Source organism: Talpa occidentalis, unplaced genomic scaffold (genome assembly GCF_014898055.3).
Source record: "Talpa occidentalis isolate TD23 unplaced genomic scaffold, MPIMG_talOcc4v2.1 talOcc4.12, whole genome shotgun sequence".
In the NCBI taxonomy this organism is placed as follows: domain Eukaryota; kingdom Metazoa; phylum Chordata; class Mammalia; order Eulipotyphla; family Talpidae; genus Talpa; species Talpa occidentalis.
In genome coordinates, this window is record NW_023601212.1 from 91,020,914 (window position 1) to 91,048,653 (window position 27,740).

General features: G+C 42.9%; 2 protein-coding genes across 4 annotated transcripts in view; one reads left to right on the forward strand and one right to left on the reverse strand.

Annotated features, from left to right (window-relative positions):
• Positions 1-10,611, reverse strand: part of LOC119241847 (phospholipid-transporting ATPase ABCA3-like) — a 66,340-nt gene extending 55,729 nt beyond the window's left edge. Inside the window, exon 1 of the mRNA XM_037507441.2 lies at positions 10,463-10,611. The gene's annotated coding sequence lies outside the window, so the exon portion shown is untranslated. The remainder of the gene's footprint in view (positions 1-10,462) is intronic.
• On the forward strand, positions 10,080-27,561 carry CRYM (crystallin mu). 3 transcript variants are annotated; one of them, XM_037507454.2, is made up of 9 exons: positions 10,080-10,162; positions 13,934-14,708; positions 15,190-15,343; positions 17,294-17,356; positions 20,748-20,849; positions 22,300-22,483; positions 25,655-25,776; positions 26,418-26,502; positions 27,226-27,561. In XM_037507454.2, exons 2-9 carry the CDS (start codon positions 14,539-14,541, stop codon positions 27,288-27,290), a joined length of 945 nt encoding a protein of 314 aa, XP_037363351.1. In that variant the 5' UTR covers positions 10,080-10,162; positions 13,934-14,538; the 3' UTR covers positions 27,291-27,561. The 3 variants fall into 3 exon arrangements, with proteins under 3 accessions (XP_037363351.1, XP_037363352.1, XP_054549776.1); XM_037507455.2 differs by having other exon boundaries at positions 14,123-14,708; XM_054693801.1 differs by lacking the exon at positions 13,934-14,708.
• Positions 27,562-27,740: the final 179 nt, after the last annotated feature.

Genomic DNA, 27,740 nt, shown 5'->3' on the forward strand with positions numbered 1-27,740 from the left:
ACTGTAGATGTGTATGTAAAATTCCAAACAAAGAGATCCATAAAATATAACCAAAGAGTATATATTCATGATTCTGGTGTTAGGGAAAGTTTTCTAGACAGAATAAAGTGAATAATAAATACAAATGAAGAAAGTGAATTAGGCTTTATTAATATTAAAAACTGCTGTTCTTCAAAAGATACCACTAACAGTGAAAAGGCAGGACACAGACTAGGAAAGCTGACCTGCAATACCCTGTAGTTAGCTAATAAATACAGGAACAATCCCTATAAGTCAGCAAGAAAAAAACAGCCAGTGTGATACAAAATGAACAAGATATTTGAACAGGCTCGTCTCACACGTACGAAAAAGGATATCGAATGGTCCATGAAGAAATGAAAATGGTCCAAATGAGATTAGGAATCAGAAAAATGCAAATTAAAAATTCAAGGATTCACACATCAAAATGAAAGTCTGAAAGTTAAATCAATATTTTTAATTCACTAAATGTGTAAAGCTGTCATTAAAATTCTTTTTCTTTATTGACAAACATATATGACCTTTACCTAAAAGTTTAAGTAATTAATTTTATCCTTGCCTTTGACTAAAGTCCAGGGAACAAGTTACTTCATATTTGCAACCTGAAGATACAAAGGCAGGAGATTTCCTCTAGTTCTAAACACATGCTAGCATGGACTAAGATAAACTCCCTTTGCTTCAAACTAATAGAAATGAGGGGGATTAATCCTAGCATTGTAAGTCCTTCCTTTTCTTTCTCCTCTTTAGTTTACAACTACTCAGACATCCACAACCAAACAAATGCACCTCTCAGCTCAGTGCACCAGGCCTCCAGAAAGTTCTATCCATCTGTGTCCACATGAGTTGGAGTGGACTGCTGAGGAAGCTGCAGAGACCGGGGAGTGGCAGAGGCAGGTGTGGGGCTGGGGGGAGTTAGGAGAGGGCCAGCTAAACCTTCCTGGCAGAAGAAATAAAGGATGAAACTGGTGAGTAGAGGGTCTGCCAGGCTGCATGTGCTGCAGTTATAGGCACCTGGCACTCTCTCTGAAGAGAAACCTTAAAGGTTTCTAAGGAGAAACCTAAGGAGAGAGAAAGAACGGAAGACAAGGGAAAATCAGTTTCCACATCTGGAAACCACTAACAGACTGGTGGGACCTCCCATTCAAGGATCCTCCAATTGAGCTGGGGGCACACCAAAGTCTCCAACGCTAAGCATGCACTTCCTCTTAAGGTTCCACACTCCCTTGTATTTCTTTCCACCAACATTTTCTTATGCTTATGCTCCCAATACTAGCAGAAAATAGCCACGAAGTAAAACCAAAAACTTGTGCTATGGCACCACCTCCTGGAAAACAAAAGAAAAACTCCTAATATCAACCTGTTGAATTATTAGAATACCACCTCACCAGACTGGCCCACATCAAAGGTGTGGAGGAAAAAAAGCCCCAGCACACCATTGGTGGGATGTAGGCAGGTCCAGGCCCCAAAGAAAACAGTATGAAGTTGTAAACATTTAGTACAATTTTCTGTGGATCCTGCCCTTGTCTAGAAAGCAAGACAGCAAAGGCTCCGTCCTATGTGTAAGGATCTGCTACCTGAAGGAATAAGTTAGTCTTTTCAGATTTAAAAAAAAAATTTAACAATGGTTAGCCTGCCTTTGCATCTCTGCAGTGTATTCACTAGTAAGGGAAAAAAATTAAAATCCCACATTGCCTTCCTCTAGGTTCAATATATCTTCAGGTCAGAGCAACTAAGAATTAGAAGAATATCTATCAAGAATAATTATACTCTGAATGCCAGTGACTCACTGTCCCTACCTATATAAACTAAATTCAAACTTGTGCTTATTAGAACAGGTTTCAGAGAGTAAAATCTGTTGGACTGCTGTCTCGGGTTCAAATCCTTATTTTGTCTAACTGTCATCTGAAACAGTTGTTCCTCAGAATATTAAAAATAGAACTATCATATGATCCAGCAATTCTACTCCTAGTTATCTATCCAAAGAATGCAAAGACACAAACTTGAAGAAATATATACACTCCTGTGTTCACTGCAGCACTATTCACACATAGCCAAGTTATGACAATAACCTAAATGCCAATGACAGATGAAAAGAGAATGATAATTCTCTAGCAACTGGACTCAAAGACACAGAATATTGCAATCTAACTGATAAAGAATTCAAAATAGTTATGAAGACATTCAACAAGCTGCAAGAAAACTCAGAAAGGCAATACTCAAAAATTCAAAAAGACGATCTCAGAATTAAAATTAAAGGATAGAAAGAGTACTTTGCCAAAGAGATTGAAATTTCCGAAAAGGAAGTCAAACAGAGAAGAATGCATTAAAAAGTGCATTAGAAAAAGCATGAGAAATGGAGCAAATCTGACAGGACAGAGAATAATTAAATTCAAGGATAGGAATTTAGAAATGATTCAGGTGGAAGAGAAAGAACCAAGATTTTTAAAAAGTGAAAAAGCCCTATGAAAACTGTCAGATTCCATTAAATGAGCCAACATAAGATTAACCAGAAGGAGAAATGAGCAAAGGGCTCATTTAAATAAAAAATAGCTGAGAACTTTGTAAACCTGGGAAAAGAATTGGATATACAAGTCCACAAAGCCAAGGGAACACATTATTATCTTAATGCAAAAAAGATCTTCTCCAAGACACATTAAACTGTCAAGTCAATGAGAAAGAAGTTAAAAAACAGTCAGAGAAAAATAAAAAGTAACCTACAAAGAAGCCCTTTCAGGGTCTCTGCAAATTGCTCAGCAGAAATTCTACAGGCCAGGACAGAGTGGAATAAACTACTCAAAGTACTGAAAGATAGTAATTGCCAGCCAAGAATACTCTAATTGGCAGATATCCCTCAGAAGCTGGACATGGAGGATAAATAAAGTGTGTGAAGCGGAAAGGCTTTCTCAAGTAAACAAAAACAGGAAATTTACCTGCCTGACAAGAAACGTTGATAAGAAAGTGTACAAAGCTCTGCTTAAGGTGATGAACAGTCAGAAAATTGTAAATTTTAGAATATATATGAATTAACTATAACATAAAGGTTTAGAGGGAAATAGCATTACAAATGACAATAGCAACTACAGTTTGGTAACAAAATCAGAGCATTCATTTGTGTATATTAGATAACATTACAGTATCAATTTAAAAATTCTTGGATGTAATAATTGTAAAGGTTTTGCTGGAGAATGTCTTTAGTCTTAGGAGATTCATGGAGTGTTTGAACGTGAATGTCACAGTGACCTCTGATGGTGACTGAAGCATGCCTTCTAAAACAAATCAATTAATTATTCCACAAAAACCATTGTAGATACAATTCCTAACCTGGAAATCTGGTATTTAAATCCTTCTTCACCATCTCAGTAATACTTTTTGCCACATCACTTTCAGAAGGCACAAAGACCAACTGATAATTGTCCTTCAAGGAAGGAGTGTAATAAAGGGAAAAGGCTGGAAATGAATACTGCTGTTAGTTGTTGTCTCTGTATATCTGCGTTGGAGCACCAATAGTGAAGTCATCCATAATGCCATGAGGATATCTAGGATTAAAACAATCACCTTTTGCCTCTGCAGGAGAAACAAAAGGACTGGGTTAATTAACCTCTGAATAGATATGTGTGTATTTATACTCTGTGTGTAAATATGTGTATACAATGCAAATTTTTATATCCAGCTTCATTCTACAGTATGACTGGTTCTCTGGATTGTCTTTTAAACCCTAATCTACATTTCACTATTCATTCTACTGATATCATTTAGAAGTGCTACCTTCTGTCTTGAGATAAAAGGGAAGCAACATCATAAGTTAAATGAAACGACAGAGTTAATAAATTTTTCCTTTCTTTATTCTTTGACAACCATTTTCCACATATGCCTCCACTTACCTTTAATAGGAAATTTTTCCAGAGAAGCACTCTAAAATGGCTGAACAACAATGAGTCTATCTTACCACAAAGAATGGAATTCCAACTCTAAGAAGGAAGTAGAGTTTTTAATTTTACGTTATCTGCCAAAATCACGTAATTGATTGCCTCACTGATCTTTTCTATGAAAGATAACTAAAAAAGTCACTTGGAATAAGTGCCTGCTCCTGTTTTTATATTAATTCATTAAATTTACATTTAATGGCCTTCTGCTATGTAGGAAAACATTAGGCAATAGAGAAAAAAAGAGGAGTGATGTGCAGACCCACAGTCACAAAGAAAAGATACAAATTGTAAATGCAGGATGCCAGTGATTACTGTGACAGGCTCTAAGATAAATTCTCATAAATTATAATGCTGAATGCTTAGCATCTAATATATGCTCTGTGCCACATTCTATGCTAAGCCCCAGGTGAATTCAAAATAGTCATGATCCTTTCCTCATGGTATGGGTAACAGGTCATAGCAATGGAGAACCCAGAATTTGAAATTAGGCTGAGTTCGAATCCCCACTCCCTCACAAACTGTGTAGTACTGGGAAAAATAGTAAACCAATGACGGCTTCTCCACAACACTGGGAAAATTATACTAATTATCTGACAAGGTATGCACCCCAGGGTCAAACACTATTATGGAAGTAGTGACTGAAAGGCAGTGTACTTTTTAAATTGTTATATCGTAAACATAACATGAAGCTTGCCTTTCTAACCATTTTAAGTTATAGCTAAGAGGCCAATCATATTCACACAGTTATGTACCGCCACCACAATCCATTTCCAGAGCCTTTTTTTCCTCTCCTCAAACAAAACTCTACGCCCATTAAATAGTAACTCCCTAGTGCCTCCACGGCCCCATTCCTGGCCATTGGCAACCAGCATTCTACTTTCTGTATGTGTGAATCTGACTACACAAAATACCTCATGTAAGTTAAATCACTTGATTATGACACTATTTGTCCTTTTGCGATTGGCTTAGCATAAATCACATTTATGGCACTTAGCATAAGATGTCTCCCAGTTTTATCCATATTGCAACATGCATGAGATTTGCCTTTCTTGTGTACCTCTTTTCACAGCTTCATAAAGTTGTCAAAATCAAAAGTGAACTTTAGAACATACAAGGGGGGAGGTGGAGGTGCTGTGTGTTGCATCAGTACTAAAAGGTGGTACATCCTTTCAGTGAATGAACAAGGAAGAGTAACCAGGGAATACAACAAGGAAGAACACCAGAAACAATTTAAGTATTCCTTAACAGTAAGTGGACATTTTTTGGAAGAAGACAATAAAAGGAGAATGCCCCAGAAAACCTGAAGGAACTGGGGAGACAGAACAAGAGGAGCTCAACCCTGATATGAGCATAAGTGGATGTCACTCTGCTTAGCATGCCAGTCACTTTGATAACTGAGCTGACCGACTGTACCCAGAAAAACACATATGGAGCACACATATTTATGTAAAAATACATACAGAACAGGAAATCTAAATTGACATTGGAATCATAGCCCACAGAGGTGGACTGGAACTTTTGGCTTAAATCTAACCAAGTAGGGTTGCCAGATAAAATACAGGATACCCAGTTAATTTTGAATCTCCAATAAATAACCAATTTATTTTTTGGCTTGGGGCATATGTCCACTATAACATTTTGTATACTTTATGTGAAATTCAAATTCAATTGGGTATTCTGTATTTTAGTTGCTCATCTGACAACCACATAACCAGGTCAATTACCTGATAAACAAAAGTATCAACATGCATAGGTTTTAAAAAGGATTTATACTCTCATAGCTTGATATACAAATTATCAGAATACAATCCAAATCATTCAGCATATAAGAAACTACAAAAATCTCACCTTGCATAAGAAAAAAGAAAAGGCACATGTTAGGGTTATTTGAAAACGACTTAAAGCAGCTACTATTAAAATGCTCAAAGAGGCAATCATAGACAGTCTTGAAATAAATTTTAAAATTAGAAAGTATCATCAAAGAAATGGAAGATATAAATAAAAGTGAAAGGGAAATTTTAGAACCAAAAATAACCAAAATGAAACATTCACTGGATGGACTCATAGCAGAATGAAGGTGGGAGAGGGAAGAATCAGTAAGCTTGAAGATAGATCAATAAAAATTATCCAAAATGAACAGAACAGGGATGGGGGGGGCAGGGGCGGGGAATGAACAGAGCCTCAGGAATATGTGAGATAACAAAAAAGCGGAAGTCTAACATGCAACTCCTTGAAATCCCAAAAGAATCATGGTAACACCAAAGGATTATAGCAAACTTCTAGTAACTGACCCCAAACAAATGGAAACAATTGAGTTGCCACACAAAGAATTCAAAGTAATGGTTCTAAAGATGATGGGAGAGCTCGAGAGAATACAGCTAAACAATTCGATGAAATCAGGAAAATAATACAACAAAAGGAAAAGTTCAATAAAGAGAAAGAAAACAATCCAACTTAAAATAACACTGAAAATAAGAAAATACTTCGGAATAAAATCAACCATGGACATGAAAGGTCTACTCACTGAAAACACTAAGATATTGATATTAATGAAATTGAAAGCACAAATAAATGGAAAGACATCCTGCATTCATGGGTTAGAAGAGTTGTTAAAATGTCCATACCACCCAAAGACAGCTACAGAATCAATGCAATTTCTAGGTTGTCAGGGGATGAGGATCCTCATCAAAGAGTAATGAGGGCAGGTTAGTAAGAGTACAAACTTTCAATTATAAGATGAAAAAGTTCTGACAGTCTGATAGATAATGTGACTATACTTGCTAATGCTGTATTGTGTAAATGGAATTTGCTAAGAGAGTGTTCTCACCAAGAAAAAATAAAGGGCAATTATGTAAGGTGATGTGTTAATTAACTCGAAGGTGATGATCCTTTCACATTACATATGACAAATCATTTTGTTGTATGCTTTTTAAGTATACTACAACTTTATTTGTCAATTATACTCAATAAAATTGGAGGGAAAAAAGGCACTAAAGACCTAAATAAATGAAAAGACACTCCCATTCATAGACTGGAAGATTTAATATCACAATGGCAATACTCCCCAAATTTATCTGGAGTCAATAAATCCCCAATTGCTTTTTTTGCAGAAATAAAAACACTGACCCTAAATTTATATGGCATGAAGTAGTCAAAACAATCTTAAAAATGAGCAAAGTTTGAGGTCTCACACTTCCTGATTTCAGTACTTTCTACAAAGTGATAGCAATCAAAACAGTATGGCAATGGAATAAGCAGAGATATGTAAATCAAGTGCAACAGAATTTAGAGTCCAGAAATAAATCCATAGTCAACAGATTTTCAACAAAAATATCAAGCTTATGAAGTGAGAAAATAATAGTCTTTTGAACAAATAGTGCTTAAACATTATATAGCCACATGTAAAAGAGCAAAGGCAGATGCTTGCATATAGACAATAAAATTTAATATACACAAAAATTAATTCAAAAGGGATCAAAACAATTTAAGAGCTGAAACAATAAACTTTTTTTAATTTTATTTTTATATTCCCCATACAATTACAATCACCTTATTTTGACCCCAATCACTCCTTTCCCTGCCCCCCACCTCCCCACAGAGTGTCTCTGGTTCATAGTTGTTTGTTGATTTTGATATTTTTTCTTTCTTATAGTTATTCTTTTTCCTGGTCCCTTATTTAAGTTTTCTAGATTCCTGCTAGGAGTGAGACCATCCGGTATTTTTCTTTTTCTTTCTGGCTTATTTAGCTGAGCATGATCCCTTCCAGTGCCATCCATGTTGCTGCAAATTGCATGTGTTTATCTTTTTTGAATGCTGAGTAATATTCCATGGTATATATGGACCACATCTTCTTGATCCAGTCATCTATTTTTGGGCATTTGGGTTGTTTCCAAAGCTTAGCTATTGTACACAGTGCTGCTATAAACATAGGGGTGCAGGTGCTCTTTGGAATTGATGTTTCTGTGTCCTTTGGGTAAATACCTAGGAGTGGAATTGCTGGATCCTATGGAAGCTCTATGTTTAGTAGGTCCAGAAATCTCCACACAGCTCTCCATAGTGGTTGGACCAGTTTGCACTCCCACCAACAATGCAGGAGAGTTCCTTTTTCTCCACACCCTCACCAACATTTGTTGTTGCTAGTTTTGTTAATATGTGCCATTCTCACTGGTGTAAGATGGTATCTCATTGTAGTTTTGATTTGCATTTCCCTGATGACAAGTGATGTTGAACATTTTTTCATATGCCCGTTGGCCATTTGCATTTCCTCTTCAGAGAAGTTTCTTTTTAGCTCTTCTGCCCATTTTTTGACTGGATTATTTTCTTTGTTTTTGTTGAGTCTCATCAGCTCTTTGTAGATTTTTGTGATCAGTCTTTTATCATTAGTGTTGTGTGCAAAAATGTTCTCTCAGTCTCTTTGTTTTTGTTGTTGTCTCTTTTGCTGTGCAGAAGCTCTTTAATTTGATGTAGTCCCAGCTGTTTATCTTTGCCTTCACTATCACTGCTTTGGGTGATGTGTCTGTAAAGATGTCTTTGATGTGCATATCACGTAATGTTTTGCCTATATTTCCTTCTATGTACTTTATGGTTTCAGGTCTTATGTCTAGTTCTTTAATCCATTTTGAGTTGGTGTTTGTGCATGGTGTTAGGTAGTAGTCAAGCTTCATTCTTTTGCATGTAGCGACCCAGTTTTCTCAGCACCATTTATTGAACAAACTTTCTTTGCTCCAATGCATATTTTCTGCTCCTTTGTCAAAGATTAGTTGACCATAAATCTGTGGGTTTATTTCTGGATTTTTATTTATTTATTTATTTATTTTTATTTATTTTATTTTTTTAATTTTTTTAAATTTTTTTATATACTTTTTAAACATTTCTTTTTATTTTTTAATAGAGGCATGTTATTTATTTATTTATTTGTTTGTTTGTTTGTTTTGTTTATACAAGCACTGGGCACAGTCAGAAGCGCGGGAGGGTGAGAGAACTCACCAGAGCCAGAGCGGGGAGCAGAACAGGCAGAAGGACCGAAGTACACTGCTGAGGGGAGCAGCGGGCGGCAGGGGAGGTCCGCGCGCCATGTGGGACCCTCCTCTGGTGGCCGGGGAGCAGCCGGGGATCGAACCGACGCCACAGAGGCCGCTGGCAGCTTCGCAACCCAGCGTTCAACCGCTGCGCCACCGGGGAGGCCCTATTTCTGGATTTTCTATTCGATTCCATTGGTCTATGTGTCTGTTCTTGTGAAACAATAAACTCTTAGAAGAAAACAAAGCAGGAAATCCTCATAACCTGGATTTAACAATTTATTCTTACTTACGACACCAAAAGAGAAAATAAATTGGGCTTCATCAAAATAAATAATATTTTGAGCAATAAGCATATGATCCAGAAAGTGAAAAGACAAAGAATGGAATCAAATATTTTCAAATCACATATCTGATAAGGGTTACACATCCTGAATATATAAAGCACTCTTACAAACAAACAACAAAATGACAAACCAATTAAATAATGAAAGAATCTGTAGACGTTTCTCCAAAATATGATTTTACAAATGGCAAAAAATGCACATGAAAACACGCTCAACCTCATTAGTCATTAGGGAAATGCAAATGAAAACCACAACGACATACTATTTATTAACTAAATATAATTAAATAATTTTTAAACAGCAAATAAGTTTATTTGCTTACAGAAAACTGGAACACTTAACACACTGCTGGTGGGAATATAAAACAGTACGGTTACTATGGAAAACAGTCTGGCAGTGCTTCAAAAAGTTAAATACATTACCTTATAACCCTCCTATTCCCTCCTCTTTCAAGGGAACAGGAAAAAAAAAAATGATGTCTACAGAAAAACATGTACACCAACGTTCAGAGTAGTATTGTTCCGACCAGCTTAACAGTGGTGACAATCTAATAGTCGATCAACTGATGAGTGGATAAACAAAATGTGGTCGATCCAAAAGTGGGATGAGGCAGTTACACCAACAACACTCATGAAGCTTGAAAACATTATGCTCAGTGAAAGGAGGCAAACACCAAAGGCCACATATGATGGGATTCTATTTATACGAAATGCCCAGAACTGGCACATCCATAGCGACAGAAAACAGATTAGTGGTTGCCAGGGGCTGGAGCTACCAGGGAATGAGGCGGTCAGGGCTTATTTCAGGAATGACAAAAATGTTCTCGAATACGTGGTGACCGTCGCACAACGCTGTGAGTATAAGAAAAGCCCCAGAATTCTAATATTTTAAGATGGTGAATTTTACCTCAACTCTACAAATTAAAAATTAAAACCAAAGTTGACTGCATCTCCCCAAACCTTTCTAGCCACTAAGGTAGAACCAAGAGATACAAAGGGCAAAATGTGATAACACCAGTTTAAATTCGACCCTAGATCTCCAGGGGAATCTTTCAGGGTTCATATTCTTTGGGGTTGGGGCAGTAGGGTCCGCTTTCGGGTCCTGTGGGGGCAGAGGACCTGGCCTCAGGGAGCCAGAGCCCTTAGGCACTCACCTCTCAGGCCTCAGTACCTGAGGAACGCAGGTCGAGGAGGTTGGGGGCCTCCCTGCAACTCTCCCCAACTGCCCCGCAGCATCCCCCGGCCTCGCGGACTCGTCTGGGGCCTTGGACCCCAAAAAGGCGGGAAGCAAGCCGGGTATGCCCGGAAGTCCTTCCCTGCGCATGCGCCCACCGCCACATCGGCCCAGCAGCCAAAGGGTGATTCCGCCTTTCCTTGGATTCCGCACTATTTCACCGCCTGGCCTACCCCACCTGCCCAAGATCGACACTGGGAGTCAGGGATCTTGGTTGCAACAGTTGTGGAGAAATCAACTCCGGAATCAAAAGAATACTGCAATAATATTTTAAATTTTTTCAAAATGAAAAATGTAAATATCAAAGCATCACGAGGAGTTTTTTAGGCCAGAACAAAAGGAAAAATCAGTAATCCTAACACGGCCTTTATTAAGATTTTGATATTTTGTTCATTTTTTTTGTGTTTCATTTTTCAATATTACGTTAAAAAATCTTGAGAGCGCCTCCCCTGGTGGTGCAGCGGTTGAGCGCTGGGTTGCGAAGCTGCCTGCAGCCTCTGCGGCAGCAGTTCGATCCCCGGCCGCCGGCGAGGGTCCCACATGGCGCGCAGACCTCTCCTGCCGCCCGCTGCTCCCCTCAGCAGTGTATTTCAGTATACCTGCCTGTTCTGTTCCCCGCTCTTGCTCTGGTGAATTCTCTCACCCTCCCGCGCTTCTGATTGTGCCCAGTGCTTATATAAATGAATGAATGAATGAATGAATGAATAACTAACTAACTAACTAACTAAATAAATAAATAAATAAATAAATAAATAAAGCTTAAAAAAAAAATCTTGAGAGCCCCTTGAATTTTATGCTGGAGGTGAGGACACTCTCACCTGGCTAGTGACAGCCCTGGCCTATTGTCAGCTGCAGTATGACAGTGTCAAGAAGTTAAGGGAAATGCAATAAGCCACTTTCTCCCCAGGACCTATCAGGGTTTAGCTGGGAACTTGCAGAAGGCATTTACACCAGAGGGTACCAGGGTCCTGCAAACCTTTAGTCTTGTCCCAGGGCAAGGTCTTGGGAGTCCCTGGGGAGAGACTGGTTATTGTCCCCTGGTTACTGTCCCCTCTATTACTAATAAGCTAATTAACATTCTTTCTATTTAAAACATTATTATTATAGTAGTTTCATTATTTTACTAAAATTTCAAATAATACTAATATACTTATTCATAATTCTTGTTCAACACCCACCAGCTAAACACTTGGAAAAGCGGTTTTATTTATGCCTCAATTCCAGAAATTGGTTCTCATATTACTACTGTTAACTGATTTTAGAGTTGAGAAAACGGGATCAGCGGGGTTAAGTCTCTTCTCCAGGGTCATACAGCACGTGCAAGTGACATATCCAGGATTCAAATATAAGCTGGCTGACCCCAGAGCCCTTGCTTAGGTATCACTAAGCACAAAGCTCCTCATCTTCTAACTGCAAGTGATGTATTGGGAATATCCAGTAAGAAAATTTAGTAATGAATTGGGATGTTAGGTTATCTGTTCATACAATGCATCGCATTAATGAGTTAAAGTAGGAAACCAGTGTGATTATTTGTGTAAATCCCTAAATGTACCTAATAATTTCAACAATCATTTCGTTGGAAACTCTGAGTAAACTAAGCATAGAAAGATTTTTATTCACAATATCCCCAAAGGTGTTAACCCACAGCCCCAGCCAAGGAGGGTGACACCACAATTTCAGTTATCTGCTCTCGCATTGGATTATTTAGTGCAGGGAGGTGTCTGTTGTACAACTAGTTTTTCCACACTACAAAATCAGCTTCTAATCTAGATTCTAGATCATTGCTCTACAGTTGGTCACCAGACTTGTGCTGTTGGTTGGGAACAACCCACCAACCTCCCTACAACCACTTCTGTGACCAGCAAGCTGGAGGAAGAAGCTGCTCTTCCCACCCCCCACTCCTTTATGGTATCTTCTTTTCAAAGATGATCACAGGCTCCTGGGCTAAAGCCAAATCATCATGTTTGGCTGCTAAACTTTACTGAGCATCAGGGTAATATGACCCAAATTGAAAATGATGGAAATAGCACCCTCATATTCATGAAGCTAAATTTGCTTCTACAGAAGCTAGAAGGCGGTACAATTTTTAATACAATATATTAAATAAATAATAAAGGAGATATCATGAAATCCTCCATAGACTGGCAGTTTGACTCCTGGCACATGTAATCCCCTAAGAATTCCCTTCTACCTGCCCAGGGGTTACAAATCCTAAACCCAAGCTAACATAACTTTCATTTTGAAAAGACTGGAGCTTTGGGAACAGTTACTCTGGTTCCAACAGAACTAATACAATCAACACCAATTTTCCCCATATTTCTTTAGTGAGACCTGGATGATGCTACACAAAGCTTAAAAAGATAATTTTCAAACCAGTCCAGTTCCTGCAGAATTTGCTAAAAATAAATTCAGTTATTTCTATTTTACTAGAACTCAAATCTTTAATTCATGTTGGTAGCAAATACACCCCTGGTTTTCTTATTTCATATCTCTTCTTGTTGGTGAGCATTTGGTTTTGCTGTTTTCTCCTCAAGAATAATGAACCAAACTGCTTACTTTATGTGGATTCCCCCTACATCTGAATGTGGAGCATTCCTGTGAAAACTTTCGTAAGCTGAAATGGCATAAAGTGAAGGACAGTTATGATTAATTTATGTATTAAATTTTTGAGTGTCGTCAGATCCAAAAAATAACTTGGCAACTAGTAAGAAATGACACATAAAACCTAAATTAACTCTAATTTAATGTGAAGCAGTTCCTGGGGAAGGGGCTCAGTGGGTCCTCTCTCCCTGCTGGGGTAGGAGCTAGGAGGATACAGCAAAACAAACAAATGCTTCAACTATCTATGATTTTTGCCTTTTGTTGTAAAACTGAAAGTCCCCTTCAGATTTCTCTAGGTTATCGAGAACAGGTACTAACGCAGGTCTTTTTTAAAAGCAAAAATGGTGTAATACAGAATTTCTAAAAGTGAGGGAGACCTTTATTTTATTTTTACCCCATTAAATGCTACCTAATAATAATTATTACTTCACAATGAATGGGCCATAAACATTTCTGTATTTCCAGTAGCCCTAGGCATGCATTTCTAAGAGGTGGTAAACTGAAACAAACAAACACAAATCAACTTTTCTGAAGTTAACTTTTGCCAACCACCACAGCCTTTTCTCTTGTATTTGCTCATGTAAGAGGTTCATTTATTACAACTACTTTGCACACTGTATTAAGTACAGTACATAGGACTTCTTATTTCATTGGTGTATATTTTGACACTTACCCATGCACTGTCTTTTATTATGATGTGGCTATTTCCTAAGAAATGCTCTAATTAGCTCCCAACCAAAATATCAGGCAGCACAACTTCAGCACCGCATTCTCCTGATCTGTCTCCCAGGCTGCACTCCGGTTCATCTGTTTCATCTCACACTTTGGCGCAAGACCCATCTTTCTAAATGTTTCATCTCTGAGCATGCAACTCCTTTCCAGAGAAAGGTGGGAGGGTGGTTGGGATAAGAGACTCCAGATGGGGACAGAATTGAAAGCAAAATGTATTTTAATAACCCTCTATTTCCTTTCATCTAAGATCTCCTAGCAGCAGGCAATAATTTAAGCCAAAAGAGAGCGCTGCCATCCTGTGCCCCCATCTCCAGTCTCCTCTTTCCCAGGCAGGACCACCCAAGAGCAAATAGCGAAGTTGGGGGGTGGGGGACGCCAAAGCCCTTCACGAACACGTTTTGCAAGGCCTGTGGCTACAGCTAATTATAGGGATTGAGAAAGTGAACCCAAGAAAACTGAACTCCCAGCCCCAGCTCCAATCTTGGGAAACCCATCCAGCTTTCCCACCCCGGGAAAGGAGGAGGCGGGGCGCACCACTGCTCCGCCCCCCCGCAGCTGAGCGGTGACAGCAGGCGGCACCCCAGCCCGCGCCGCGCTCTCATAAGGCGCAGCTCCACGGGCGCAGCGTGGTTCCCCAGCTGAGCTTGCAAGGCCGGAGGCGACATGAGTCGGGTGCCAGCGTTCCTGAGCGCAGCGGAGGTGCAGCAACATCTCCGCAGCTCCAGCCTGCTCATCGCGCCCCTGGAGGTGGCTCTGGCCAACTTCTCCAGCCGCCCGGACGGAGGGGTCATGCAGCCGGTGCGCACCGTGGTGCCAGTGGCCAAGCACAGGGGGTGAGTGAGGAAGGCGCGCCCGGGGGCCCGAGAAACTGCAAAGCTGAAGGAGGAGGATGCGGGGGGCAGCCTGGGGGAAAGCAAGGCGAGCACCGGCTCCCTGCTAAAAACAGCTGCCACCTATTACGTGTCATCGGTCCTGCCAAGTGGACGCCCAACAGGAGTTACCTTGTTTCGTTCAATACACTTTCCAGAGAGGCAGGTGTGGATGCCTTTATTGCATTGCTGGTAAAAGGGAGACTCAGAAATGTCAAGTGACTCACCTAAGGGCATGCAGCTAGCGGATGATGGGCTGTTGTGGTTTTGCTCATCCGGAGCCAGCTGCTTCACACTGCCCCAGGGAAGGGCGGCGGAGCAGGGGAAGGGAGGGCTAGCAGACCCGGGATGGAGGAAACAGACAGGGTGTTTGGGCAGTTGATGGGGTGCGCCCCACCCCCAGCGTTGGTGGGAAGAGTTGAAGCTGCTCCCTCTCTTCTTGTAGTTTCCTGGGGGTCATGCCTGCCTACAGTGCCGCAGAGGACGCCCTGACCACCAAGCTGGTCACCTTCTACGAGGGCCACACTGCCTCATCCAACGTCCCCTCCCACCAGGCCACTGTGCTGCTCTTTGAACCCACCAATGGCTCCCTTCTGGCGGTGAGCAAATCCCTGCCTGGGGTGGAGGGGATGGGCTTAGAGGTTAGATCTCCTGAGCTGGGAGGGGGAGTTTTGATTGTGACTACCCAGACCCCTCTCTTCTGTTACTGAATCCGTAACAGTGAAGGTTATGTGACTGAGTGTCTGTTTCCAGGACTTCCCCACTGTGCACAATGCACCAGCGCCCACTACAGCTGCAAGGCTTTTTAACTGTGGAAGTAATGATCTTGCATTCCTTAGTAGTTCTTATCCCACATACACAGTCTGAGCAAACCCAGTAACCAAGGAAATTTCTCTTAGGGACCCTGCAATATGGAAGAAAAGGAGTCTTCTGTAGTCCCCGGAGCTTGTCTGAGGGGCACTTGGTGATCCATTTTAACAGCGAATGACAGTGTCAACCAATAACAGTAGCCCACGTTTATCGAGCACTTTTTTGTGTGTCAGGCACTTTTCTAAAAAACATCATATATTTTAAGTTCTAATACTTGCAGACACTCTGAGGCAAGTAATATCATTACCTACATTTTGCAGTGAGGAAACTGAGCCACAGAATAGCTATGTCCAATTTACCCAGGTTCAGGTGGTTAATAAATAGCATGGCTGGACTTCAAACCTTCTCAGAAAATCCCCCTTCACATTGTGTTCTGCTGCCTTTTAACTGCCACTACTGGGCGCTTACCATTCATTTCTCATGGCATCTTCCTGGGGAGTTTTTATTACAATAAACACGCATCTCCTGACAATTTCTGATGAGGCTCAGAAGAGGCAATTTGCTTGAGGTCACATGCTGGCTCGTGAAGGGCCCAGGAATGTCTGACTGTGGATTTATACTCAATTCCTGTGCCCTCTGGGCTTTCTATGAGACCAGTTGAGTTGTCATCAGGGATAATCTCATTAATTTCATCCAAACCTCGACTGGATCCTTAGACCCTCCTCCCTGAATTTCTGGTTCCCCAAGAAACCCAGCTATTCATTACACTATGGAAGGAGTATCTAGCGCTTCCCAACCTATGCTCATCCAAGAAGGCATCCATACTGCTTCCCAAGAGTGCTTCCCTAGGAAGGTAGGACCAGATGAAGCTTTGAAGCTAAATAATAAGCCCTTAGAGCCTTGCAATCTGCTCAACAGCCAAGTGAGTCACATCCTCACCTGCAAACAAATCAAGCGACAGCCAACTCAAATGAATGGAGAACAGCGCAAAGGATGGTGGTTGTTATTAGCCAGGTGTAAGGGGTGTGTCTGGGCAACTTCAAGTTCCCCACATGTGAGCAGGAGTGGAGGGCCCTGGAGATAGAGTTTCAGGGCCCCTCACACAGATGTCAAGTGCTTACTCTTAATTTCTCAAGTTGCCCCTTAATTTGGTGTTTTGAAAATCCTGGGGTAAGAAAAGAAAATGAGCAACTCTTATGTGAAATAATTTTTTGTTGAAGAACATTACATGCAATCATGTATCATGTATGCATCATTATAAACCAATGCCTATATTAAATCCACCACTAGAAGTCCGATTCTAGTCTTCGCCATATGTTTGATCCCTTTACTCCTATTTATCCATACCCCTTCCCTTCTGGTATCCATTTATTGGTCTAGCAATTGAAGTCTTTCTCCATCTGACTTATTTCACTGAGTGTCATAGCACATGAATAATGCTTGAGGGTTTCTTATGTGCTGGACATTTTCCTGTATGGCCCGTGCCTTTAATCCTCACACAAACCCTCTGAATGGCTGGCATTCTCTTTGTTTTCACAGGTGAACAAACCGGTGCTTCGAGATTAAGATATTTGTTCCAGGTTGTGTTTCTTGTAAGAATGAACTGGAGCCAGATTGGCCACCTGCCTGTGCTCCTTGTAGGGCTACTATACGTCCAGGCTGCTCTTTTTGAGCTGCTTCTTCCTGCTGAAATAGCGGATAGGGGTGTCCCTTATTTCTTTTCTCTACTTTCCTCCAAGGTCATGGATGGAAATGTCATAACTGCAAAAAGAACAGCTGCAGTGTCTGCCATTGCCACCAAGGTAAGATGGGTGCTGCCTGTGCTGGCAAGTGAGCTGCTTGGGCAGGATATCTCAAGGTGGAAAGCCTAGGAGACGAGGAACTTATTTTGCTCTTCCCTTGGACAGAGCTGGAACTCCATATGCCAAATATGGGGTGTCAGGTGAACACAGAGTTCACAAAATTACTAGCTGTCATTTAATGAACATGATACCTTAGCTGTGTTATTCCTGATCTTCACATCAACCCTGCCAAGTAGATAGTTTTATCTCCATTTGCCATGGATAGGGAATGAGGCTCAGAGAGGTTATGTGAATGGACCAGGATCACACAGCTACTAACTGGCAGGGCAGAAATTGAAAACTTGACCTCTCCAACTCCCAGGACTGCTTTCTTGCTGCTGTAAACTCTGCTCCTGGTAAATCAATGTGGCTGCCCTCCTGGCTAGAGCTAGCGTCATTCAAGGAGCAGAGGGTGAAACAAAGAGCCCCAAGCTAGACCTGGGGGTGATGCAGTGGGCACTGGCGGAGCTGGACACTGTTCAAATGTTAGCAATATGACACTGAGCAAAACAGAGTCCACAGGCAGAGGACCATAAAATAAAAAGCAGAATGCAGGGTTTGAGATTCTAAAAAATAATTTGCCAACAGCCCTCTTTTAGTTTAATAAGATGCTTGGATTTGTTATAAAAATAACAAGAGAAAACACATCGTGTGTTAGAAGGATGAAAATAAAGCAGATTTGACAATATTGGGGAGGGGTGACATTTTAAATTATCCAGAAAAGACCTCACCAAGAAGGTGGCATTTGAGTCAAGACTGAGGGAAGGCAGAGAATCATGCCCAAGTGGGGAGAAGGAAACACAAGGGATGGGGTGGTGATGTCCCCCAGCACCGGGGCATCCCACAAGTAAAACCAGCATTTTTAGAGGTTAGAATTAAGAAGAGGAGGCTTAGGAAACTGAGTATCTGTGGCACCAGTTGGTATATGGAATCGTTCACATTAAATGTATCAGTATGAGGCCCAGGATGCTGATTGATGAGACCTGAGCTTAAAAAAAAATGTGGGGCCCTCCCCTGGTGGTGCAGCGGTTGAGCGCTGGGCTGTGAGGCTGCCCGCAGCCTCTGCAGCACCAGTTCATTCTCTGGCTGCAGGTGAGGATCCCACACAAAAAAAATATGGGATGGAGGGGAAAGGTGGAGCAGCAGAGGCCAGGTGTTCAGGCTGCCAGTGTGAAGGTCCCCTAAACACGTGATATGGGGGAAAGAATGCAAGGATTAATCTGTTAATTGCATAGGGAGTAGATGAACTGGTTTTTAAAATTACATCCAGACTCAACTCAGGAATAATAAGGAGCTCCTTGAGAAACGTTTGCTGGTAACTTAGGAACTGAGTTACTCTGACAATTCTGCCTTGCTTGTGTAAAGCACTTTGGTCTTTTACAAAATAATTTCCAAGCCAACATCTTAGTGGATCTTCGGGTTTCTGTGAAGAAGGCAAAGGTAATATTAATAGTCTCATTTTGCTCAGAAGGAAATGGAGTCTAGGGTTTCCTGAAGTCACAAAGCCCAGGTAGCTGGAAGTCTTCTTGTCCAAATCAGTAATTTGCAGCCCAAGCTATGCAGCACATCACCTGGGGAATTTTTTTAAAAATCAGATTTCCAAAATCACAGAATCAAAATTCCAGAAACTAGGTTTTTTTTTTTTTAAAGATTTGTTTTATTTATACAAGAGCCGGGGTACAGTCCAGATGCACGGGAGGGTGAGAGGGTTCACCAGAGAAAGAGCAGGGAACAGAACAGGCACACTGATTGAAATACACTGCTGAAGGGAGCAGCGGGCGCGACAGGAGAGGTCTGCCGCACCATGTGGGTTGCTCCGAGGCTGGCGGGGATGGAACCAGCACTGCAGAGGCTGCAGACAGCTTCACAGTGCTGCGCTCAACCGTCTGCACCAACCAGGTTCAACAGAGGGATAATGCTAATATCTGAAGGGTAATACCAGGGATGCTGCTAAACAGCCTATAATGCACAGGCCAGCCAACAAAGAGGTGTCAGCAACGCTGAGGTTGAGGAGGTAGAAAAACCCTGATCTATTTCTTTAGGTAATAGCAGATTATGTGCCCATTTTGTCTCTGTTCTCATGGAGCTTACAGACCAGCACAAGAAAATAAATCTGTTAGGCAGTTAGAGCAGGGAGGGCGATGCCTAAAGAAAATTAACAGCCAACATACCCAGGATCCCAGGAAACTCTTGCCAGATCCAATGAAGCCTGGGAGAGCCAAGATCTGCTCAGAGGGGAAAAGGCACACGCCACTCCAACCTACAGGCAGGTTGATAAAGCCCAAGGAGAGCAGGAAGTGGCAAAGTGGGGAAGGCAGACCCCATCCCCAACCTGCAGCTGGGGATGAGAAAACTACACCCCTGGAACACTTAGAAACTAAAAAACTAACACCCCAGGATTGTCTGCACAGAATCAAAATTACACCCCAGGAAGGGGTGCAGTGAGTAGCCCATTTAAGCCAGGAGAACCCCACCTTTCTTTGCACTTTTTCTTCCCTGGACTCTGCCCACCTAGACCTCTTCTGGGGTGTATTATCTAAATAAGCTTTGTTTTGCTTTGCCTAGACATGGCTTTGAATTCTTTCATGGCCATATTTATGGATGAGGAACCCCAAAACCCAGAAACAAATCTATAATAAATAAAAGCTATGTACTGGTGAATTCTTTCAGAGAAGGCAGAAAGACTCCCCTGGAAGAGTTGACTGTTGAATCGCCCTCCAAGCACAGACACACACACACCCTCAGCAGGCGCCACAAATGCCAGCTCCACGTGCTTTTCCAAAGAGGAAAGACCGAGAAGGCACCCACAGTGGCTCAGAAATGGGAGCTTAGAAATGTAGCTGAGAATCCTGAGTTGCAACGGCTCATGGATTCCAGGAAGCTTTTAGAGGAAAGCCAGGACTCTGAGCAGTGGGTGTTGTCATATCCCTAAAATGTGGAGCACAGGAGAAAGAATGTGGGCTTCAGATACTGCTATTTAGCAGCTATAGGACTCTGAACTGGCTATTTATCCTCTTGAGACTTCAGTTTCTTCACCAGAGAGAGAAAATTCAAAGGAGCATCTAGCTTGCTGGGTCAGCTAGATGACCTTTGCAGGAATAAAGGAGATCAGAGGGTAAAGCATTGACTCACACGTACCAGGGGCCCCACAGAGGCTGTTCCTTCCGTCCTGCTCTACAGAGGGAAACAGAAACCAGACTGATAATCTCCTCTATCCCCCAAGAGAGGGTGAGGGAGCGGAAGAAGGGAAGGGCAGATGTTACCTGAGAGCAAACTGTATCTTCCATCTAGTCAGCCATTTCCTGGCTGCTGGCGTCTCCCTGATCTTTTTCACCTCATTTCTCTCAAATAGTTCTTGAAACCCCCTGGAAGTGAAGTGCTGTGCATCCTTGGGGCTGGGGTCCAGGCTTACAGCCACTATGAGATCTTTACAGAGCAGTTCTCTTTTAAGGAGGTAAGTCTGAGGAGGGCCTGGGGGAGAAGTCAGGGTGACGATGACTTTTGTCTGTGCACCTTGGCAACATGGCTAATATGACATGTAGACTATACATCTGTGACTCACCCAGAAGTCCTGTTGGAAGCAAAAATTGCGGGGGGGAAGGGCATGAATCAGTTTTTTTTCAGTTTCTTAGTTAACAGGTACACCTGAGCACACAGTGAGCCTCCCCAGTGGAAGACTGTTAAGTCCATTGTATACATTCAGTCGTCCTTTGGGCCCAGCCGTCTACTTCTCTTAGTTGAATCCAGGGGTCTTTAAGTGTTCAGGGTTAGGGATCCAGGGCCTGGTAATGACCCCCCAAAGGGCAGGACACCGAAGTCCTCTCCCCTACCTCCGGTCAACCTAGGTGTTGGTCCACCTCCCCCATCATGGCTTACACCTCCTGCTGGGAGAGTTGGTGCTGCTTTTATTTCTTGTATAGGGCAGATATAAAATATGATTTTTAATGATAAAAATGATACCTTTGCATTGGGAAATGTAGACTATAGGGAAGAAAACACAAGAAAAACAGCCTTTTGTCTGTTTTCAAAGATGAGCAGTTAATATTTTCCAGTCTTCTCTCATCAGCCTTTTATACCAGTTTTAATCATGTGAGAGATACACACTCGTATGTCCTGTTTTTCCATTGGCTTTTCATTAACATGTTACCTTTCTCGATGACCTAATTCTTGTGCGATATTAGCACAATTGGCTATTAAGAAGGCTGGGATGGTTAACCATTGCCTATGGCTGAACATGTATTTTTCACCTTGGTTGATGAGGTTACTTAGAACATTTATTTCTGTACTTGGTGTATTTCTTTATGAGAGATTCTTTAGGACCTTCCCCAAACATAGAAATCTGTTAAGCCAGCTGGGAAGTCCTGTGGGGCCCTAACCCACCCCCAGCCCCTTCCAGAGTTCTGATTGCACCAACTGCTCATTTCTCTTGTTCTTTTCACCTGCTACTTCATTCATTCTTCAAACCCTTCAGATCTTTCATTGCCTGGTCGCCATTTGTATTTTACAATCATGAAAACCTAGGCTGAAATAGGTAAAAAACTTCAGGAGCAGTAGTGACAGAGCAAGGATTGGTGCCAAGCCTGCCTGGTTCCTGAACTTGCTCTGCTAATCATTAAGCTATGTAGTAGCTTGTGAGCTCCTGAGACTGTGTTCCAGGCTAGAAATGAAAAAATTCCCTCCTTCCAGAAAGAGATAGAGAAAGGTCACTTTCAAATATCTGGCCAGGTGTCTGCCCAGATTAATGCTGTACCTTGATCAAATGTCTATTCTCTATGGGGAATGTTTTCAATCACCACAGCCCTTACCCTGAGTGGCTCAACTTTCCCTTGGCCCCTCCCTGGACTTGAAATGTAAACAGTAAAACGATCATTGCACCCATGTCCCTCTTGTTTTCCCCAATGAAGGTGAGGATATGGAACCGCACCAAGGAAAATGCAAAGAAATTTGCAGACACTGTGGACGGCGAAGTGCAGGTCTGCTCATCAGTCCAGGAGGCTGTGGCTGGGGCAGATGTGATCATCACGGTCACCATGGCAACAGAGCCCATTTTGTTTGGTGAATGGGTGAAACCAGGGGCTCACATTAATGGTAAGCAGAGTGGCTGCATGAACCTTGGGTAAGTGGAGGCCAGACTAGTCTCAAGACTGGACCAAGGGACAGTGCTGGCTCATTCATGCACAATACCCAAGTTTCTTAAAGGGGATTAGAAACACATGAGCCCTAAAAACAATATTCACTCTGCAATGAATCTAAATATGCAAAAATTGCAAATTAAAACTAATAAATTCAGTTGATTATGGTTAACACTTGGAAATAGTTACCATGCAAAAGACATTTGGCATGATACATGGATGCCTTTTAATATGTGTGATGGAATGAGGGGGGAGTTCTAAATATAAGAGTTGTGGGGCCCCTGAAGATCCTCCACTGGTCCTGGGGGGGTTATGGCAAGAGCTGGTTTATATTCAGTACTTACTATTTCAGGTGCTGCTCTCAATCCTTTATGTGTAGTACATGATTTAATCTTTAAAAACCTGATAAGGTAGGAGCTATTATTTTCATGACCCCCATTTTATAGGTGGGTCAACCAAGGCATAAAGGCATTAAATAACTTGCCTAAAGTCAGAGATCTTAGGGGAAGAGCTGGGATTTGAACTGAGGCCCAATTATATAAATAATACTCCATATTATGTTGCAATGAGAAGGCTGGATTCTGGAGGGTGAGCATGAAGACTAGATTTTTTAACCATGCTCTGGGTTCTCCGTGTTTTAGTAATAAGATAATAGTGTGAAATCAAAACCTAAATCACTGTCCATTGGCAGAAGAGCAGGCAAGAGCTAAGTGCCACAATTATGGGTCTCTTTGCAAATGTTTATGGATTCCCTACATGCCAGGTGCTGTTCTAGACACTGGGCATGCACAGTGTACCCACACTCAAGGGCACGGCTTTGTGGGTGCTCATAATCTCTCGAGATAGACAACAAACAAGTGAACAAAAGGATGAAGTAGAGAGTTGCAGCCAAAGTTCTATAAGAGAAACAAAATAAGGCATGTTTGAGGAATGGGTCAAAGTAATTGAGAATCTCAGCCTGTGTGGGACTGGTCCTAAGACGGGGGCCCAGGGGAGAGAAGAGGTGGCTTTGCTGGCAGGTAAATGGTGGGTCAGGTCAGTCTTTATGAACTGCAGGAATTTTTCTAAAAGAACTCGGGAAATTAAGGATTCTTGGTGAAAGAGATAAGAGCTGAATGTTCAGCCAGACTGACTGGGTGGTTTTCTCAGCTTAAAACAGCTCATATTTTATTCTCTGAGTTTTTGTGGCTCGGGAGTCTGGGTCAGCTGGGCCGTCTGCTCATGCAGGATTAAATCAAGGTGTTGTCCAGCCTGCAGCCTTGTCTAGAGCACCGAGTCCCCTTCCAGGTGCATGTGGTTGTGGCAGGTTCCTCACATTGTAAGACGAAAGTGTCCTAGAGGCTGTCCCCCACAACCTCCCTGTCACGTGGCCCCTCCATCTTTAAAACCAACAAGGGAGATTCTCCCTCACGTAGGATTATTCTCACACTTTTCATCTCCCTCCAGGAAGGACTGACTTGGTTTTGAATCAAGACGCCTCATAATTCCTGGCCTAAGGACAAAATTGGTTTATATATTCACAGAGGCGTCAAATATACTTCAAGAAAATAGTGTGTTCCAAGTGCAACTGACAGGGAAACAACTACCACAGATTTTACTTAATTTAGAGCTTGACTGAGGGGCTGACCTGGTGCCAGCATGCCTGCACTTCTCTCATTCTGCCCTGGACCCCACAGGCCAGGGGCTGACCTCACTCACTCTAGCCCCCACTGAAGCGAGGCCAGAGCCCAGTCTATGTCAGGCCCCTCCAGTCTGGACCACCTCCATGTGCCCAAGTGCCCTCATACAAGCCTTTGTGAACTTGCCTTGCTCAGAAGAACTGGGGGGAACAGAGCAATGGAAGAGTGTGGCCTGAGAAGCTGGGGTTTTTCCCACCAGCTTATGATTTATTTACGAGCCTCGTTAGTTAGCGCTTTTGTTCTATAGAAGTCCTGACACAAACAACCTTCGAGATGGACATTTTTATACCACTCTCTTTGAAAATTAGAGTGAGAGAGAACAGCAGGAGAGGGAACAAGTGGAAATTACTGGACGGTGGTGTCAGAGGGTCTGTGAATGCTGCCTTATATTGGCATAAGGCTTTATAGTGGTTCAAAGACTAGCTGGCCCTGGGCTGGACCCAGCCAGCAGATGTGTTTTCTTTGGACCCGAGAGTGTTCTAAAAATCAAGAAATAACACATGCAAATAGATTTCCTGCTTCTTTTTTTATAAAAGGAGTATCTCACTGCGGACCTGCATTCTCACATGGCAACAATTAGCTGGAGCTGGACGACTGTCCGCTTTAGTAGGCCTGGCTTTCTTCTGTAGGCATCGGTCTCCACCGTTTCCAGTCCAGGCTCTCTGACCAGCATTGCCCAGTTCATTACCTGCCTGGCCCTCCAGGTTGTGCAGGTTGCAGCCTCTGTGTGACCTTAAGTGGCAGTGCCAGGAGGCTTCATTTCCTGGATTCATTATGATGATTCTGGGCTCTCCAGAGGATGTGAAAGCCTGAGGCTGAGATGGAGCCAGTTTCCTCTTTATTGGGCCTTCTCCAGGCCCCTGATGCTGGGCCCTTCTGTTATGAGTGGAGAGTAGAAGAGGCTGGGGTGGGGGATGGGAAGGATTGACAAGCAGACAGAGATGCAGGAGTGTCTGGTATGACTAAGCGGCAAGTGATGTCTTTGTTATGGGTCTTTGTGAGGAGTCGCTCCCGATAACTGGAGGAGAAATGCTTCCTGTGTGCTTTCTCAGAGCCCTAGATATGCTTACTAGATACCGAGCCTTGGCCAATCCCCTCACTTCTTTGAGCCTCACTTCTATGCGTCTATTGAATGGGAATCAGATGTGAAGTGTACTTGTGAGGAATATGGATTACATGTGTGATCCACATTGCAGATGGTGGGCACCCAATACATGCGAGCTGAGATTCCTCACAGTCATTAAAAATGAGACTAGATGGGAAGTAGAAAAGGGCCAAGCATTACTCCTCTAATGGCTCTTCATGGTTGCTGGCTGGGAGGGAGTTGGCCTGAGGAGATACATTCCAAGTCTGGATGTCCCTACATGACCTCTGTCACCCCTGCTCCCCACCCCCTCCCCTGTGTTGGCGACCATTCCCAGTCTTAGGCCTGTTTCCTTGTGTCTTAGCCGTTGGAGCCAGCAGACCTGACTGGCGAGAGCTGGATGACGAGCTCATGAAACAGGCTGTGCTGTACGTGGATTCCCAGGAGGCCGCCCTCAAAGAGTCTGGAGATGTCCTGTTGTCAGGGGTGAGCCCCTTGTCCTGTGGGCTGCTGCCCCCCACCCCCCACACACACCCCACACTTGTAGGGTGGAGCTCTGGAGCATCACCCAACCCTTTCCAACCCCCTTTCAGAATAATGTGGCTGTGATGGTGGCAATGTGTGTTTCCCAGTTCCCTTTCCCTGGGGAGAGAAGCTTGCTGGGCTTTTCCACTGGGCTGGGCGGCCCCATAAAGCAACAGGATTGGGAAATGGAAGCCTGTTGCCACCTGGAAAGCTTCCCAGTGCGGCCAAAAGATTGGACCATAGTTAGTACTTCTTGGCCTCCTGTTGTTTTGTCACAGGACAGACAAGCAAGAAGGGGGGCAGCTGCCACCATGAGTGTTCAGATAAGAACAGGCCTATTTCCTCACCCAATATCCTGGCAGAACATGGCCTGGCCACAGAGCTGCATCTCTGTGTTCACAGTGCCACACAGGCAGATGCCACCCAGCAAGGGCTGAAGGGGTCGGCATCCTCCCTGACATCATCTGGTTTAAAAGATTTTTAAATGTACCCCTTATTCAGTTCAGGGACCCGCGCCCCCACCCCCACCGTGTCCTGGCTTTAGCAGCCAGCCCTGAGTAGACAGGAGCTCCAGGGCCCACATCACATGAGTTCATTTACAGGCTGAGATCTTCGCTGAGCTGGGAGAAGTGGTAAAGGGCGTGAAGCCAGCCCACTGTGAGAAGACCACGGTGTTCAAATCTCTGGGTAAGGGCCTTGTTTCCCCGGCTCAAGTCTCCCCAGAGGCCAGAGCAGCTTTATCCCTTGGTAGAGGCAGAATGAATCACCGGGCTCTGTCGCTGAATCATTGTGAAACCCACCATTCCCATCAATTATTTACATGTTCTATGAACTCTGGAACTGGGCGGCCGTGGATTGGATTCCCTTCTCTGTCACTCCCCGGACATGCAACTTTGGGCACCTGGCCTCCCCTCTCCGAGCCTCAGTTTCTCCACCACTTGTTACCTTGAATTTTTGTGCAAATTAAATGAGATGTAGAACAATTTGCATGTAGCACGAGTGGGCAGTAAGTCATTTAAACGTATGTCTAAAAGAAACTCAGATGCCCCCAGAGGTGGAGGCGGAGGATACAGATGTGAAAAGACAGGGAGCGCAAGGGAAATGACTGGGGGACCAATCTGAGAGAGACCCAGACAGGAAGCATTGCCCACGATCTTTGCTCCCTCCTTCCTTACCATCCTGCTTGCCGATTTGAGGAGGGCTTCTATGGGCAGCACGGTGGCCCCCTGAGTTGCTGCAGGTAGAAGCCCCACAAAGGATGGGCTCCCAGGGTTCCAGTCTGCCCCTCTGCTCAACCCTGCCACTCTGCCGGACTTCAGGAAATGACAGGCAACTGCCAGTCCTGAGTCTGGGTTTTTTTCAGGAAAAGTGATTCTGATAAAAGGTGAACCCAGTTTCTATCCATTCCAGGAATGGCGGTGGAAGATACAGTTGCAGCCAAGCTGGTGTTTGATTCCTGGTCATCTGGTAAATAAGACAAAAAACCTTGTGTTGAGGAGGATCCTACCACTCAAGTCTTGATACCACGGTTGTCCCCTAATTTCTAGATCAAATGAGGTATCCTAGTCCCCAGTGAGCTATAGTTGTGTGCTTATGTCTTACCTTAAACAGTGAGATCACCATTTGTGTTTGTAGCTGGGGAGCACCCCCATGAGCTCCTTCTGTTATGCCAGATGATAGCATTCCTCCCTTCCCCTGGTATTTCACTAACTTTTGTAATTTCAAGAAATAAAACATTTTCCAGCTCTGCAGTGTTTGCTCCAGTAACTTCTGTCTGTCACAGCAAAAAAACTGAGGGGACCGAGTGCTTCTTTTCATTCCCTGGGGGAACTCCAATGGCTGTCCATTTTTTCCTTTTTAGTAAGTTGATTTACAATTTATGTGCCAGTTGCAAATGTGCAATTCAGTGGGGTTTAGTAAATCCA

What these genes read in the sequence shown, in the direction of transcription:
- CRYM (XM_037507454.2), top strand. Translation starts at nt 14,539, where the DNA reads ATGAGTCGGGTGCCAGCGTTCCTGAGCGCAGCGGAGGTGCAGCAACAT. An exon ending in AGCAGTTCTCTTTTAAGGAG is followed by an intron (nt 20,850 to 22,299) that starts GTAAGTCTGAGG and finishes TCCCCAATGAAG; the next exon opens with GTGAGGATATGGAACCGCAC. An exon ending in GAGATGTCCTGTTGTCAGGG is followed by an intron (nt 25,777 to 26,417) that starts GTGAGCCCCTTG and finishes GTTCATTTACAG; the next exon opens with GCTGAGATCTTCGCTGAGCT.